Source organism: Manacus candei, unplaced genomic scaffold (genome assembly GCF_025592945.1).
Source record: "Manacus candei isolate 608988 ecotype Guabito, Panama unplaced genomic scaffold, ASM2559294v1 h1tg000024l, whole genome shotgun sequence".
Lineage (NCBI taxonomy): Eukaryota > Metazoa > Chordata > Aves > Passeriformes > Pipridae > Manacus > Manacus candei.
Window position 1 is genome coordinate 8,390,918 of NW_026138072.1, and position 17,720 is coordinate 8,408,637.

Genomic DNA, 17,720 nt, shown 5'->3' on the forward strand with positions numbered 1-17,720 from the left:
CTGCAAAAGAAAGGCATTTCCCTCACAATTGCATAATGAATTTCTCAGTTCCTTGTTAGTCTAATCCCTATGTTGCCAAGCTGGATTTTAGAGGATATCTCCACTAGAAAGAGTGGCTTCCAACCGCTCCAACTCCCTGCTTGCACAAACAGCTGTGACAGCACTGGTTTCCTTTCATGCTCCATCGCTACAGATGGTGAGACTCATATCTGGCAAACAACTCCTTTTCACATCAGTGAAAAGGATGCACCTTCAGAGGCAATCTCTGGTGATTTTCTGCAGAGAGCAGCTGTGGACAACAGAGCCTAAAATAACAGCGCTGCTCCCTGCCAGATTTCCTTGAGAATTAGGTATGATCAGTCTCAACCTTTTCCCGCTCCCAAAACTCCTCTGTAACCAAGGCAGAGAAGCATTTCTAGCAAGGAAAACCTAACTAGTTTCCACCAAATTTCAAGTCCATTATTTCTGAAGACATCTATATAAAATTGAAAATTTAGAAATATAGGACAAAAAACTGCTGAATTTATGACTGTGCAACTGTGAACCTACTACTCACCAGTTGTGCAGCTGTTCCTAAATGAAAACAAATTTATCACAAGGAATTATATAGGAGAGACAGAACGTAACAAAAATGGATTAAAAAGGAAGGGACTGAAGAGGATTAGTCCCTGAAAAAAAAAAACAACATAAATTAGAGCCAGTGTTTTCCCTCCTTAAAAGCGTTTGCCCATTACACTTAACATCTGATCTACAACTAGAAAATTAGTTTTTCTACTTAAGCAACCGAAAACAGTTTAAGCTTTCATTCAAGTAGCTGAATTGAGTGTTCCTTATGAGTATTTGATCTCTTACAGTAAATTTGATCTGGTACAGTAAATTACAGTAAAATACAGTATTACAATATACTAAACTGGTATTTCATTACATTCAATTGAGACACATAACAAGCAACAGTGAAGACACATCTGCACATTCACACCCTCTCAGTTCAGTCAAGGTTTATATACTTTCTGTATTTTCACTCCTGGAAAAGAACTGCAGACGGACAAACACAATAACAGGAAGCTGCACAACCCAGCCAAGCACATGAGTTACACCAGCAGGAAGCAGGCGGGATAGAAGAAGAACCCTGAGGGCAGTTCTAGCTCATCTAAAATGCCAGAGTCTCCAGGTTGGAGCCTAGAACAGTAACATACCTCTACACAATTTCTATCGACACCATGGAGGAGAGACTATCAAAGCACTGTTCCCCACTTTTCCTTGAATGAAGTGATTTAACTGTAAACTGTGTAACTTAAAAGCCACATAGTTGAACTCTCCAAGGCATAGGCCTGTAGAAGACAAACAGTATCTACAAAAGCAAGTCCTATTAGTTGAAAATAAAGCTACCATACAGTAGACATAACCTGACAACATCAGAACATCAATATTTGAAATAGAAATAAAGTGTTAAAATCAGTGAAAATTAAATAGGAAAATATCCATATTTTTAAGATGAAGCCTTCACTAGGAACATGTATTTTGACCTGACACTTTCAAAACTGTAAATAAATTAGCAATTAATTTAGCATCATGTATTTACAGTGTAGCATATTTCTTCAATTTGTACCTCTTATCTAGCCAAAAAGTCCCTCAAACTATTACTACATAGATGACAAAGTATCTTTTATTGAAAGTAATTAACCAGCTCTATTACCTTAGACATAATAAACTTGTTCAATTTTTCAATTCAACAGAAATTTGGGTTCCCTTAACTCCAGTTTGGGGTATTTAATAAAATAATACAGATACACACTAATAAAAAAGTCACTTTAATATATTTATTACACAGACTGAATACACAACTTTGTATGTTAAAATATGTTATAGGTATTAATAAAATTTGTCTAGTTTTAAATTGTTCTCTTCCTCGAGAGTTGGAACATTCCAGCAGTAAATATGCTCACTTTTTTTCCCACTGTGCTTATTAATAGGAGGCAGGGTAAAAACTGCATTAAATACATAAAGCACTGTTTATTTTCTCATTCCCCAAGACTCTTTAGCTTTGTGATCCTACTAAGAACTGATGTTTTGCTTACTTCAAGCTTCAAGTTAGCTATGGAATTTCTGTAGGAACATACTAAGTATTGCAAATTAAATTAAATAAAAATGTACTTTATACTGCATGTATACTTCACCTTTAGGTGAAAGATTCCTAAAAGCAGGGACAGAGGATAATAAACTTATCTGTGTCAGATTTAAATGACACATAATAAAATAATAAACTTCAAAACATTCAGGAAGCAAAAAAAAATGCAGAACTCAAATTGTGCCATTTTCCACAATCATATTAAGCAGTTGCTTTTAATCAGTGAAGGTATTTTTAGAAAATCGAGTTCTTGATTTCTTGACCTTTCATATCACAGTAAAGTTAACACCAAATAAATTGAGATAAATTACAATGATGAATGTTCGAACAGTATTACCTGTGCCTGACTTTCTGATGCTGTTCGTTTGAGCAGCCTAATTTGGTCCAGTTCTGAATGTACCACTGACTTCTGAGTTAGAGACTGCACTGGGTCAGTTATGTTATATCTGCCAGGCTGATAAAAGCCATAATATTCTATTCTCTTTTCCCCTGAATTTTCCAGCACCTTTAGTTTCTGCCTAAACTGAATAATTTTACAGGTTAAGAACAGGATTACAGCACAAGCCAGAATGAAAAAGGCTAATAAAATGTCAAAAGCCTGATTCAGCTTTTCAACCTTTTGTGCACAAATCAGGGATGTTTTTAATGACACAGGAGCAACATCTTTCGGAAGTAAATCTTGTTCTTCTACAGTTCTGTTAGTAGATATAATCTGTGTTGGTACTTGCACTGGCAATGTTGATAATACCGTAGTTGCCTGTGATGGAATTTCAACAGCATTTCCTTCATAGGGCAAAGGGGTAGCTAATGTAGCTGTAGTTCCTTCCCAGAAAGCAACATATTTAGTTTCTGCATTGACAAACTGCTCAAGTTTCCGACTCTTTCCTTTTTGCCACGCCATCAGCAACATGGTAGCGCTGCGATGGACACCCACAGATCCCAGACTCCAAGCAGTCTCTGGGCTGGCAGTAGGACTAATGCAGTTTGAAAACCGAGTCCCCTTAATGTAATGCAAAGGTCTACCACGCATACTCTGTGGATTCTGACAATGAATTCTTACAGAAACAGGAGACAATGCCAGCCAATTAAGTAACCGAAGCATTTTGCAGCTGCAGTTCCAAGGATTAGAATTTACCTGCAGGTGAGTTAGAGATACTAAAGGCTTGAGCACTTCAGGTTGTAACTCTGTAATATTATTAAATGCTAAACTGAGTATTTTAAGTGACTGTCCCATTTTTTCAAAGGTACCATCACCAATACTGGCTATTTTATTTCTGTCTAGTTGCAGATACATTAAATTGTTTAATACAGTAAAAGTGCTGGAATTTATATTTTCTAAATCATTATAACTTAAGATTAACTGGCTAAGGTTGTTTAATCCAAAAAATCCATTTACAGCAATACATTTTAGCCTGACATTTTTCAAAGACAGATATCTAAGCTTATTAAGTCCTTTAAACGCAAAAGACTGTATTGATCCAATAGGATTGTGAGACAATGAAAGTCTTTCTAGATTTTTGAGCTTTCCAATAGCATTCGATGGCACAAGTTTTAAGCTGTTACCTTCAAGAAACAAATATGCAAGGTTTTCAAGATGATGAAATGCTGAATCTGATATCCATGAAATCTTATTATTGGCTAGGTTTAGTGTTTGGAGACTCATCATACCCAAGAAAGTCCCACTTCCAAGGACACTGAGACGATTTCTTTGAAGCGATAAATATCTAATAGAAAAAAGATCACTAAATAATCCTCTGGGAAGAAAAGCTATTTGATTATTCTGAAGGTATAAATAATGAAGATTGGAAAGGCCTTCAAAGACTCCTGGATCCAGGCGTTTAATATTATTGTTATTGAGATGCAAGTAGCACAGTTTGGGGAGCTCCACAAAAGCTTTTGGGTGTACATACAGAATACTGGAGTTATCCATGTGGAGTGCAGCAAGCTTCTGAAGCCCTCTTAGTTCATTTGGAGTGACACGTGGTATATTATTTCCACTGAGGTACACAAGAACTGTCGTTTTTGGTAAGTTCCAAGGGATGTTCGAAAGCCCTGCATTACAACAGCTAACTTGTCTCCCTGTGCAGAGCTGACAAGCAGATGGACAGCCAAAAGCCTCCTTCTGAAGCAGCAACAAAAAAAAACAATTAAGTATATACAGGAATGCTCCCGCGCAGGGTGGAGAACTTTGCAGAACACACATATCCCTGTCATTGGCCTTCTTACTCATCTCTGACTTCGCTAGTAGAGATAAAAAAAAGTACGTGAATATCATTAATTCAAATATATTAACTGTATAAATATTAATTATTATTAAGTAATTAAATCTATGTGTACAGTCTTTAAAATATTAGCATTGCTCTCAAGACTGGTATTTTACACATTCTCCTTTCATGACAAACAAGCAGTTTAAAACTTAAACTTACTAAGTCTGAAAAAAAATTCACTACACTGAAAAAAATTTCGAAGTAAATGAACAATTAAATAAATGTACTGCCAACCTAGCCAGAAAACATTTAATTGATTGCAGCATAAAAGCATCTAGGTTGCCAAAATAAGAGCTTCTATTAAATTAAAAATACTATTTATTAACTACTTTTTATAATCAGAAATTATTAAGAAATGTTTTAAAAGCAGTCAAACAGAAACGCTGACTGTAAACAAGTTTCCTTTCACTGGCGGCTCATTTATAATTTAAATTTTATCTTTATAAAGCTCAGTTACAGTCAAAACAGATATAAACAATTCCTTACCCCAAATCTGAAATTCATTACTTCCATTATTTTGCCGTTTGCAGTTCATTGTAGTATAAGTTGATTGACTATACTCATCTGTGAAACCTTCGTAAAGGCAGTATTGCTGCATACTGTATCACTCACATTTTGACCCAGGACTTGCAACAGTTTGCTCAGGAAACTAAGAAAGAAGTGCTTAAAGTCAGGTTGTCATGGATACAGGAAACCATGGGACAGGAAGCCATTTTATCTGTGCTTCAGAAGTATTGTTGGAAAGGAAATCTCAATGATTTTTTTTCTAGAAAACCAAGAACTATCTTAGTATGTAACTGCTGCTTTTTGTTTTGTACTAATTTTTAATCTACTGATTTAACTAGGAGAGCTCAAAAGAGTTTTATCTTAGTCAGGTGTAACTTCCAGAATAAAGCATAATTATTTGTTAACAGCACTATTGCATTACCTGTAACTTTTTTATCTTTTAGCCAAAATCTGAAATGTTTTTTTTTAAATCAACAGCAACACTTACACTGTTCCACTGTTCTCTCTCTCTCTACAGAGCCAAATTACATCCATCACGCACATGCACACACATTCCAGTGGCCCAGCCAAGAGGGAGAAGTCGACAGTCCGGAGGGAACAGCCCCAGTGCACCCCCACTCTGGCAAGGCACAGCCTGCCAGCAGTTCCAGGAAACCAGGAAATCTTAAGAGATGGAAACCACATGATGTGGTGCTAAAAACTGCTATGTATTTCAGACTTGACCCAAGCATTTTGTTAAATCTCATTTTGGGTCACCATTTTTGAAGCAATTTATCCGCAGAGGACTATGGTTCTGAGAGCCACGCCTTTGGTCCACAACTTTTGTTTCCTGCAGTGTCCCTTGTGCAGATAAACACTTAGTGCAAACATGGGCCATAAATATCCCCCTTGCCTAAGGACTGGAGATTACATCCTCAGTTTATCCATCACGGCATTAAAATACTTGTGAAGTCCAGTCACATCATCAAAGCAGGAAAGCAGAGATTAAGCCCACAAATAGCAACGTAACTGTAAATCCACGAATTTACTGCAACAAGATCTTCTGTTCAGCAAAACAAAGAGGACAAAGCCCATTAGTAGCCACAGCCTAGGAAGAAGCACAACAGCAGGAGAATAAAGTCACTTCAGCTACAATGATCTCACACAGGAATCATGAGTAGACCTAAAGGGTGAAATATAACCCAAATGTCTTTGGCTATATAATCCAAGCTGAAATGCACGAAACACATGAAAAAAGGAAACTGAACAGACAAGAACGTGCTTTTGGAAGCTTTCTTCCAAACATCTTATCTAAAATAAGAAACCGGTACGACCAGTAAAATCGGTCCATGGGCCATTTTAGACAAAGCCTGTATCGGTTACAACACAGAATTAGATCTGCATTTGGCTCTTTTTTCCCTGCGAACAATAAATAAATAGGGAAACTAATTGTTCTTTAGATTTAACTATTTATTTTCACACTTTAATTTTTTCACAGTATTTAACATGATTGTTGATTTAAAGACTCTCCAAGCTGACCCTGCTGAAATCCCAAATCTTTGTTCGTGAAGCCCAGCCATGACCATTTAAAGAAAAGTAAAATAAAATGGCATGTCATCTGCTTAAAGGGAAAGCACTACATAGTTTTGACTGTTCACAGGAAAACTGGTGAATTATCCTGGATATGGAAGACAGAACACTAGGAGTAATTGAAAAAGATTAACTAGATCAAATAGAGCCACATGAGGGGGAAAGTCACAGATTGACCAAAAATGAAAAGTGACTTCAAAGAGCAAATTATCTTCTACCTAAGATAGGTAGGGAGGCTTCACTACCTATAGCTTATTTATGTTGATACTTATATCCTGGAAAAAAAATACTTCTTCCAAGATGTGCTGTGTGAAACATCCCCTTAAGGCTCAAGGAAGTAAGCCAAATTTAAAAAAAAAAAGTTTTACAGGGCAAATCTTAATAGATCTCACTTTTTGCAAAATGTCAGAAGTAACATATGTTGAAAGACTAAGGGAATTGATGAAGCTCTACAGGGTATCAGATAGCATGAAAATTTAGAGAAATCAGTAGAGTAGTGGCCAGATAAATGACACCATTTTGGGCAAAACCATAAAAAAGACAGGGATACACAGGTAACTTGGATCAGTGTTTCTCAAACTGGCTTGTACTTAAACAGTAAAATTCATTACTAATTGAAAACTAAAGAAATAAAGCAGAAAGCCCCAAGCATTTATTTCCAACAAACTTAGGCAGCTCTCATAGTGATATATTTTATTCATTGCAAATTTTGTTCTCTAGTGAGAGACATACTAGGTTTGTACCTGAATACAGCTTTACGTGACAGCAGAGAAAATTATTTTTGAATCCTCAAGTGAATTTTAACTTAATATGCTAACATTGATAAAGTTACTAATGTCATTGCTTTTTAACATTAAAACCTAGTTCAACAAGGACCCCTTGTCACTACAAGCATGAAGTCTGAGTAACAGCAATTTGTCAAACTGTGCATAAAACAACAGGTTAAAGTAATTGAAAGAAAATACAAGCACTGCACCCAGTTCAGCCTTTCCAAATGTTAGATTAAAGTCAATGTAATTTATGTTAGCATATAAACTACCATAAAACAGTCATGTGAATCCCTTTTATGTATAGCAGAAAATATGCAACAAGTTCAAAAACAGAGTCTAAAGTCAACTTTTGAAGAGGGCTTTCATTCTCAAAAGCACTAGAAAATTACGTTAAAGTTCACAAACAAGGACAACCAATTTTTAGCACTGTAATTACTCCTTTAAGCTTTTAACAGTGAAACTATCTGTTGCCCTCCCACTGCGTAATTTAGCAGAGGAAGACCTCCTCTTGCAGGTCTTCCTTCCTTCTACCTTTATTCTCCACAGGTATGCTATTATAAAACTTCTTGTTTTGTTTTCAAATACCTACTTCCTTCTGCCCACATTTTCTCCAGATATGACCAAAAATCAAAGTAATTCAGGTACTAACCTACTGCTTGGGTAGCATACACATCAACATTTAACTAACAGCCAGTAAGCAGGTAAACTGTGGACACCTTACTAACTTCTCAGATCCCAAAATTCTTTTTTTTTCTATTTATCATCTAGTTCATCTAAACATTTCTGATTGTCTCAAATATTGCAGATTCCCTCTACTACATTATATTTATTTAAGTAAAAATCTTGATTTGCTGCTTCAGTTACTGAAAATTTCTCTGTTCCACGGAGTGAAAAATACAGAATTATTTTTCCCACTGAGAAAAAGAAAACAAGTTTCCATTCTATAATTCTTATTTGACTTTAGACTCTAATAAAATAATATGACAGAAAGGTTTTGTGAAACTAAGAGCTCACTTTGAGAAAGTGTTTGAATGAATTTCTTTTCTTCATTCAGAAAATAAAGTCTTCTATGGAGCAACCAGTAGGTAAACGAACAAAACAGTAATATAAAAACATTGGCCATCAATGAAGTCCACAGATGTGATATGCTGACAATAACTATAGTTATCACTTTAGCCTTTGCTATTCACTGCAATATTTTGTAAATTCAGTTTAAACTATCAGAGCAATAAGAAATGTACTCAATATGAATTTAATTCAAACCAAAGGGCTTAAAGAACACAAAGCACTTTCCCAAATTTCAACCAGAATAAATAATTCACCTTCTAGAAATTGATTCAAAACTAAATCCAATTGCAAAGTAATACTCTGCCTGCTAGTTTAGGAGACTTGATGGGCATACACTTGGCATTAGCAGCTGATAGCTTCCAAATATTTAACAAAAAGAGAAAACTTCAACAGTTCCTAAGAACTACTACAGATAATAACCACACACAAAATACAAAAGCTTTGCTTTAAAAATACAAACATTCTTTACACTTAGGCACTTTTTGTAATATCAAAACCTGATGTTCTGTTTTAAACTTTTACTTTCTCCCTAAATTGTATGAATATGAAACATTATTTTTCAAGACACTACTTATGTGCAGAAGCTCTTGTAGTGACATGAGTTGTGGTATTAATCACTTTTGGTATCTTACCATAATAGTCTGGTTCTGCTAAAAAAAGTCACAAAAATCTCAGCTACTCTACAGCAGTCTCAAATTTCACAGAGTACAGGGCAGAATGATAAGCAGATGTACCAAAACAGTTCAAAACAAGTTCAGCTGCAAAACCAGCTGCAAATCTTTTTTTTAAACTTTGTTAAAATCTTGCGATTTTTATACATTTTTAATAACATGCTATACTGCAGTCACTACTTATTCAATAACCAATTTGCAAACATGTAAAGCTCACATTACAAAGAGTTTGAAGAAAGCTAGTCAATCTGTTATCAACTATTACTGTCTTTTATATAATGAAAATGGTCAATTTTAAGGTAACTCTTCATATTTAGAAGAGTTTTAGGAAAGATTTCTGAAATTCTTTATATAGGTCACAAACAAAACATCAGCAGCAACCAAACCCTTATGACTGCAGTTTGTTCTCTGCAGCAGTTCAGCTCAATTAGTGACATAATTCCTTGCCGTCACTTGGTATATTTTTCCTTGAAATCAAGGCTTACGGGTCTTAGGGGAAAAGATAATATGTACCTGACCAGTCCATACTAGCAATCAGGTGCAGGAGAAAAATTAACAGATACTGAGAACAAGAAAAGTTTAATGAGTGCATCCTTTTGCCAATGCTGTAACGGGACATGCAATTAAGGAAGTGGCAGTACGCCATGTAACCTTCTGAATTATGCAGTCTCTGATAGTTAAACTAAGACCAAAGTCACATTTTTCACACTTATCATTAAAACTGCACTGTTACCTGTCAGGCAAGCTAAACAAATCCAAGGCCAAACACTGATGACAACCGCAAAACCATAATTTAAAGAGCTCTTTTAAATGCTAATAGTCTATTAAAGGTGTGGGTGAGCACACCTTTGACTAGAGGGATTAAAAAAAATGGAGGGGAAAATAGGGAAATGGTTCCTGAGTATCATTTCTATAAAGAAAGGAGGATGTACAAGTAGTTATGTAAGGAATTTTGACTTTATAAATGAGGGCATAACTACCCTGAGGAGAACATGACATTTTATTAGGCACTTTCTTGTAATTTCCTAACATTACATATAGATAACTTCTTGAGAGGAAAATTAAAATTTGTAAGTAATTTTAACAAATGACAGAAGCAAAACTTCTATAATAACCTAATGAAGATTTATAATTGCATACTGTAAGTACTTATACTCACAAAATGCCAATTATCTAACTGGCAGAACTCATTCTGGTTGACATTTCAGACTTGATGCACAGTGAGAAAAAGCAGACATTCATTTACACAATGATTAGAAATGAGCAGAGAAACCTGGAAAACCTCTTAACCCTTTCCTCACAATAGATAAGCATATTTGACTTATGGGGACAAAATTAAAACTGCCACTACTCATGTACTACAAATCAAAATGAAGAAAGAAGAGAAATTAAAATAGTTCATATTTCAAGTTCAGCGAAGTCTCCTCTACTGTAGAGTGGCTCCACTAGAGGTTCCACTCTACAGTGGTAAGACCACCAAAAATGAGCCTGTCCTCAAAGACCAAAATTAGTGGACTGTTTTGGAAAGCACTTACTTGGAGTAAAAGCAAAGTCGGCAGCCTCCCATTCAAGAATGACAGACATAGCACAAATAACACTTACTTGTAAAAGGAGAGTGCTTAGCTTTCAACATGGTGTCAAATGCTACCTGTGTTATGGTTAGGTACCATGCCAAACTCTGCTAATCACTGACATTATAATCTTTCCATATTCTGTTTCCATTTCCATATTAGAGAATAAATATTCCTATCACTCTTAAGCATCTTTCAGTATGGTTCATGTTCTACTAAAATACACAGAGAACAATTATAGGAATAAAAAAGAAAACTACTTTGCTAAATAAATCATTAAAAGCTTTCAATAGCACAAGGAATGACATTCCAAAACACTGTAATGTTGACATTATACAAAGTGACAGAAATGCAGCAACCAAGTTGATTACTTCCATATGTATCTATCCATACGAGAAAGGGACACAGTACAATTTTAGCCAGTTTGGTCTCAGGAAATTCAAAGAATGTTGAAGATGTGTATGTCAAAATGCAGAACCCTACATAATGGTGGGGGCCCACACCTTTTCCACAATGGCCTAAATAAGAAGTAGACTACTACTCCTGATTATGTTCACTGGGCACTACTTTAGGAATCACAGGAATATCTAATAAAACTCAACTATATCTTGAAGAGTACTCTTGAAACTGTAGGTTCACAAACAAGCCATTCAGACTGTAGACAAGCTGGAATATGACTGAACTAGACAGGAAATCATGACATTTGTTATTTTACTCACCCGGGTTGCTGTCATCTCTCATGTAGCTCATCACTGTAGCTCAGATAAAACTGTCCTCCATAAAACTGAACTTGAGAGACACTGCAACTCCACAAGTGCATCCTAAGTCCTTACTGCCTAAATTTTGTTACTGGACTCTACTGTTATATACAGCAGGTTAAAGACAAAGGTCTTAAACTTATTTTATGAAGAGCTTTTAATAAATTAATTAAAATACATGTGGACAGATATGAGTGACAGAAGGCAAGAAGACAAAGCATGGAAAATAATGCTGATGCATGTATCTATCAGACACAAAAATTGCTAACATTGATTGAGTAGACTTGGATAGCAAATGCAGATAATTATATAGTGTTTAAATTTATGCAAAATCCCTAAGTAATACCAGGAAATTACTGCTATGTGAAAAGGTGCTGCAAGAACTAATCAGGAAAGCAGCATTGTTCTTTTTTTAATATGAACTTCTAAACACTAACATGATGTGCAGCTGTAGGAGGATAAACAGGATGCTAGATGGAAGGATAATACACACACCAGACTAAAATGCAACACTGTTGATAACAAAAACATGTATCTCTGTATCTCCGGATTATATCACCTAGACAAGAAAGTTACATTACAGCTAATAAATTGTCACCTGCTTAGTCCAACTAAATGGCCCAAGAACCACTGTGAACAACTGCTGTGCAGTGAATCCCATCTTGTCTGCTCTAAAATCCTCCACTCATGATACTGTCAAAGGTGCTGTGTTTGAAATAGGAAATTATTTGTTATACTGCTTTTAAGTGAATAAAGATGGAAGTTTTATCTTCCCCTAAAATGCAGAAAGTTCTAAGTCCACATATGTATAATTATAAACATGATCATTAATTAGAGAAGTACCTAAAAGCAATGAAGTAATACTATAGAGTTTAGAGGGAGAATAAAAAAGGTCACTGTTTAATATTTTCCACAACATTTTATCCATAAAACAACTCAGATGGAAGGATGACAATACATGTTATCTTCATTTTTCCCCCAGTACTTTTGTCTACTCCCTCCCATTCCTCTAAAATAAACTGATGCTTCGCCTATAAGTTAGAGGAAGAAACTGGCAAAAGGAAAAAAATCCTCAAACAGTGCTAGACACAGTGCAGATGCCTGTTTCCCTTACAGCAGAATCTTGAAAATCTGAGCTTACTACTGGTACCAACCCTGACCATCATACAGCAGCAAGATGAAGCAAGAATCTCACCCTCACCTTGGCCTTCCGAGACAGCCTATCAGCCATTCTCAGAAGACAAAATTCTGTTCTGTCTCTGCAGCTGAGAAATCTTGAAATGACTTTGGCTATCCAAAGCAATATCTAATCAGGAACCTGGTTACTGAGGCATTCCAAAAGAAAAAAATTGCTTTAGTTTTTTTGAAAACATTGTTTATATTAAACAAAACATTTTGTTTAAATACGATATTATATTTAGAATGTTTTTGCTTTAACTCTGCAAATGGACTTACAGAAGAAGCTTGCTTTTCAAAACTTGCTTTTAACAGAAGTTTCAGATGTAGGATGCAGCAAGCATGTGTAATATAATCTCTGTGATGCGGCAAAACCTGAGTGACTCACATTGTTCTAGTAAAAGAAACAATCACTTGACAGAATCAGTTTCACACATTGTCTGAAGGTATGTTTAGCAGTCTATCAACTGCATAAGTGAAATTTTCATAGTTTTGACATAAACATGTCCACTAAAGAGAGGCTTTTTATTTGAGAAGCAGCTTGCTTAAATGATTTCAGTGTCTGAAAAATAAAGCTGTCATGCGCAAAAAGTTTTATTATGTTAAGGACTGTCAGAAACAATTGGCTTTTGCAGCAGGAAATCTGGAGCAGTTGAAAGTAGTTCAAAATAACATGGTTATCTAAAGAAATTCCTTTTTTCCTTCCTCCCTTTAAAAGAAACTTCACAGGAAGACAGACGTAGTTCAGCATCTTAAATTTTAGCTAAAACCTCTTTAAAGACATTTCCAATATACTCATAAGCAACATAACATTGTTACATTTGCTGGGAAAAAAGCTCCTTTCTTATAAAGCAGCTGTTTGATTCAGCTTTAGCTACATGGTTATCCTGGTGATCTAGGACAAAAAAGGGAAGTGTCTGTGCATATTAAAAACAATTAAGCTTTTAAGTTTTACACATTAAGTTTTACACATTAAGAGTTCCCTGATTTTTTTTTAGGTAGAGACTACAAATTATACAGCTTTATAGATACTAACATAGCTTTAGGACTTGTGAGCAACACCTAAATTCCCAGTAGACAATACTTGAGACTTTTCAGGAAATCCAGTAGACTAAGTGTAAACTCATGCAGTCTTGTCTTCCTGAGTGTCAAATAGATAAGAGTAATCTGAAGGTAACTGTGGACTGAACTCTCACCTAAACATGTTATACATGAATTCTAGTAGTGACAAGTTAGGAATCAGTGTAACACTATTCAGCATTTTCATTTAAAACTTTCATTTTGTATGTATATTCAGCAATGACGATGGGTACTGAAAGAACAATCATAAAAGCTTCTTGCTATAGAAATCTATAGCGCAAAAACTATTTCACAGTCTTTCACAGCAACTCTTCCATTTAATGTTAAAAAGGGGAAAACCAGGATGAAAGTTCAGGTCACCTACAACAGGAAAGAAAACTGACTATTGCTCTCTGTAAGGGACACCCAAATACTAACATGCCAACTAAATCAACTACTTAACCACAGAGGAGAGAAGCAGATAGTTCAATGTTAGTATGAGAATGGACAATAAAATCTGCAGTGTTGGTTTCTCCCTTTTACTAAAGCACACCTTCCATGACATAGAAGAAAGGTTACTATAATGCTATGAAGTCAAATAAAAGGGTAACATAATGTAGCATGGAAATTCTTTTTAAGTTTATCTTGGGGAAAAAAAGAGTAAATAAAACTCCTTATATTGGAATATATAGCTGCAGAATTTTGAAATAGTTTAAAAACTATCTCAAGGGCCTTTGAAGCATTCTTATTTAACACACTATATATTTGCTTACCCATTCAATGACGGCAGAAGAGAAAGCAATGCCAAAGCAGAAAGTTTTCTTCTTTCTGGCTGAGTGATGTTATCCATCCGATCAACCCACATTTCAATCATGTTACCAAGAATTTGGTCCAACTGCAATGGGAAACAGAACATTTCTTTTTATTTATGGAGTGTGTCAGGCTATTAAGAAAATATTTCCTTGTAATTTTTCTACCAACTGAATACATTGTTCAGTCTTGGAATACAGTTTTGTATACATAATACACCACACAGCTATGTATAGCTGACAGAAATAGCAAACAACAGTTATTTTTTAAATTTTCTATGACATTGCTTCCAGGCCCTGAACCCCCATACATTAATTGTAACCTACAAGTTAGAAATGCACTTAATTCACGGACAGGGCACTGATTCAGAGTCGTGAATTACTCAAACAGTTTTCCCCTAACAGTTTAATACATACAAAGCATGTGTACTTACTCTGTTTTACCTACACTGGTGATAAATTTAAAAAAAAAAAAACAAACCAACTTGTTTTTACCTTTTGAAAACTGTATTATACTCAAGGATAAGAAAATTACTAAAATTCCACTTAAAGACACAGAACACTCATAGCAAAAGAACCTCTGTAATCTCATCAGTGAAACTGTAGCACATTGAACCTGACAACCCAAAAACTCAGGGGAGAATGGTTAAACCATTATCCATGGTGCAAGACCCATCAAGACAGCACAAAGAGAAACTCTTGCCCCCCAAGAGCATGCAAACTAAAGGGGTCTACATGAATAAGTGTGGGATGCTTTAAGGTAATTGTGGGAATATGTAAAAATTGTTACGGGATGTTCAGGGAAAGGAGTAAAGAAGGGGCAAGGGCCCCTTTTCAAGGTGAAGTGTGGAGGAACAACCACGGAAGACAGAAGGAAAAGCTCCTTTCAATCAAAAGAAAGCAAGGCTTCCTGATGCAATACAGCTCAAATACCAAGACACAAAAACCCCAAAAGGACAATAAACCTTACCTCCTGACCCAATTCACATGCCATCTGGCTCAGAAGTAATGAAAAAAACCTCGCATTTTGTAGCAGAACTCTACCCATGATCCCCAGATAAGTAGACATCACCACTGGGTATCTCTGCAACAAAAATAAACCAAAAGAAAGGGTGCTTAGTTTAACCAAAAAAAAAATATTTGACACAAAGCAGCAATACATGGAATATACTTGTATGCATCCCTTATATCTATTATTAAATTTTAAATTATAAATTGTAATTTAAGAGCTCCTCAGAAGACTAAGTAAACAATCTTTACCAGGATTTCTCAATTCCAAACAGCCGAGTCAGCTTGCAAAGTGATTTTACTTTAAATTTAAAAACCTGTATCTTAAGGAACAAACAGTGTATTATACTGCTAAAAAATTACTTTTGAAGTTGATTACGGTTCAAAATTACTGCTTACAATTTCAGTAGCATTAGGAAATGCTTAGTATTTCTGAAGTTGTTACTTATTTCAGAGAAAAGCTATAATACATTTGCATATAATTTTCAGGTGTTTCAAAATTAACTGGATAAATTAATAAGTTCATTAATTATCTTTTGTTATTACTTTTAAAGGAAGTTACAGAGTTTTGTACTAAATTCAGCTTGTAACAATATAACTGTATTGTTACATAACTATAGCAATATAACAGCTAACTCAAATTAAAATATTTTCAATGGGGTACAATGAATTTATTACTCTTAAATCAGAAGACATTTTAATAATCCACTCTCTATCTTTGTGCTTGGTACAGCAAAAAGTACACTGCTACATAGTATTACTTGGCTTAAATTTGGGAATCTTATTTAACTCAATAATAATGGGAGCCAAATATTGATATTTGAAAGTCTTCAATTCTGGAAAAAAGCAAAGGTTTTGATTAAAAAAGTCAAAAAGCATGAAGAATTCTACCCACTGATTCTGCTGATTAAAATACTTCAATTTTTCTCCTGCTACTACTGCAAAATTCAACACAGTTAAAGCATATTGGATTCTTCTCTTTTTCATCCAACATGGCAGTTTGTTGAAGACAAAGAGAGAAAATGGAGAAATAAAGACACCTAAGATAACAAAATCTTAAAAAATCTTCTGTCTTACACATTCTTCAGCTCTTCATATTAGATATGTCAATTAGAAAAAGAAGGTCAACTCAATCTTCTCCTTGTCCAGTTTGTTTTTCTCTGGTTCAGGCACATTTAAGAAGGAGTAGTGTGTGTCTTTAAAAAAACCCCAACAAAAACTCCAACACCTTCAAGGGATTAAACTAGGCATAAGAGTTACAGCAGCTTTTAAGTGTTAATAGTGAAGGAACAGTAGAACCACAGAATAAAATTTGTTCTATTTTATTAAAACAAACACTACATGACAAAACAAGTGATGGATATGTTGGTTTATATCTTGTGCTACTATGTTACTTTTACAGACTTTTAATATAGTTGTCAAAAATCTATCATATGCTCTTAAAACAAGAGAAAATACAATATCAATATGAAAAAACTGACCGAGATAATGGCCTTTCACGTTCAAAAAGGAAAAGTAGAGAGTAGTTATTCTTACCTCCCCATCTATAATCCCCCTGAATACTGATGGCAGAAGGGGTTGAAACATTTGGGGACCCAATACAGGGTTTACTTTTAGGACATTTTCTACAACCTTAAGGACAAAAGCAAATTAGACAATTAGTAAAGTACATTCATAAATCTTAACTGAAGCTTTAGTGCCACGTATACTGGTGTACATATATAAAGTGCTAGCAGGATGTTTGTTATTAAATACCAGCAAACCCTAGGACTGCTGAAGGTATATTCTAGTAAAGTACTCTGCAAACCTGAATCTGCATAAATGGACCTGATGAAAATTGAGATGACAATGAAATCCACCCTTCTAAGCACCTTGCGAGCCTCCCCACAGCCCTGGCAAAGCTGATGAGGTAGCTGGAAGGAAGGTCCTTGTTAAGGTTCCAGGAAAAGCAGCAGGTTGAAGGCTCATTTCCATACATTTGTCTCATTGCTTTTTTGAAGAACCACTGATAAGGACCTACCATCTCTTTGCAGATGTGCTCTCAGAGGTGCTATTCTGGGTACCCTGGGGTACTCTTAACTTCCACCTCCACCCCCCACTGAGCTGTTCCCTAAAGTAATTTTTAATCTTGTGTTCTTCAGTTTTAATTTTGCCCAGATGTTTGGGCTCTCCCCTTGTAGTAAGATGAAGAAGAGAAGAGGCTGTGAGAATAAGGGGTTGATAGCTGCTCACACCCACTTCTAATAAAGACAGAGACCACACACATATATACACACACTGATGTGTATAAAGCATATAAAGGTACAATAAAGGTACCTCCCTCAAACACTCCTAGTCTCCACTTACTTCTATCTCAGAG

General features: G+C 35.3%; 2 protein-coding genes across 4 annotated transcripts in view; both read right to left on the minus strand.

The window, feature by feature from the left end:
- IPO11 (importin 11) overlaps nt 1–17,720 on the minus strand; it is an 86,305-nt gene that overhangs the window by 20,014 nt on the left and 48,571 nt on the right. For both annotated transcript variants that reach the window (XM_051788279.1, XM_051788280.1), the window contains exons 27-29: nt 16,898–16,993; nt 15,324–15,437; nt 14,318–14,439 (exon numbers count right to left, since the gene is read on the minus strand). In XM_051788279.1, the coding sequence (XP_051644239.1) occupies nt 14,318–14,439; nt 15,324–15,437; nt 16,898–16,993 (332 nt within the window). The remainder of the gene's footprint in view (nt 1–14,317; nt 14,440–15,323; nt 15,438–16,897; nt 16,994–17,720) is intronic.
- On the minus strand, nt 1,508–12,610 carry LRRC70 (leucine rich repeat containing 70). Of its 2 annotated transcripts, XM_051788292.1 has the most exons (3): nt 5,912–6,383; nt 4,882–5,044; nt 1,508–4,369 (listed from the first exon to the last, which is right to left on the minus strand). In XM_051788292.1, the coding sequence occupies exons 2-3, from the start codon at nt 4,991–4,993 to the stop codon at nt 2,436–2,438; spliced, it is 2,046 nt and encodes a 681-aa protein (XP_051644252.1). In that variant the 5' UTR covers nt 4,994–5,044; nt 5,912–6,383; the 3' UTR covers nt 1,508–2,435. The 2 variants fall into 2 exon arrangements, with proteins under 2 accessions (XP_051644252.1, XP_051644253.1); XM_051788293.1 differs by lacking the exons at nt 4,882–5,044; nt 5,912–6,383 and adding an exon at nt 12,511–12,610.

What these genes read in the sequence shown, in the direction of transcription:
- LRRC70 (XM_051788292.1), bottom strand. Translation starts at nt 4,993, where the DNA reads ATGCAGCAATACTGCCTTTACGAAGGTTTCACAGATGAGTATAGTCAA. An exon ending in TAATGAATTTCAGATTTGGG is followed by an intron (nt 4,370 to 4,881) that starts GTAAGGAATTGT and finishes TATCTCTACTAG; the next exon opens with CGAAGTCAGAGATGAGTAAG.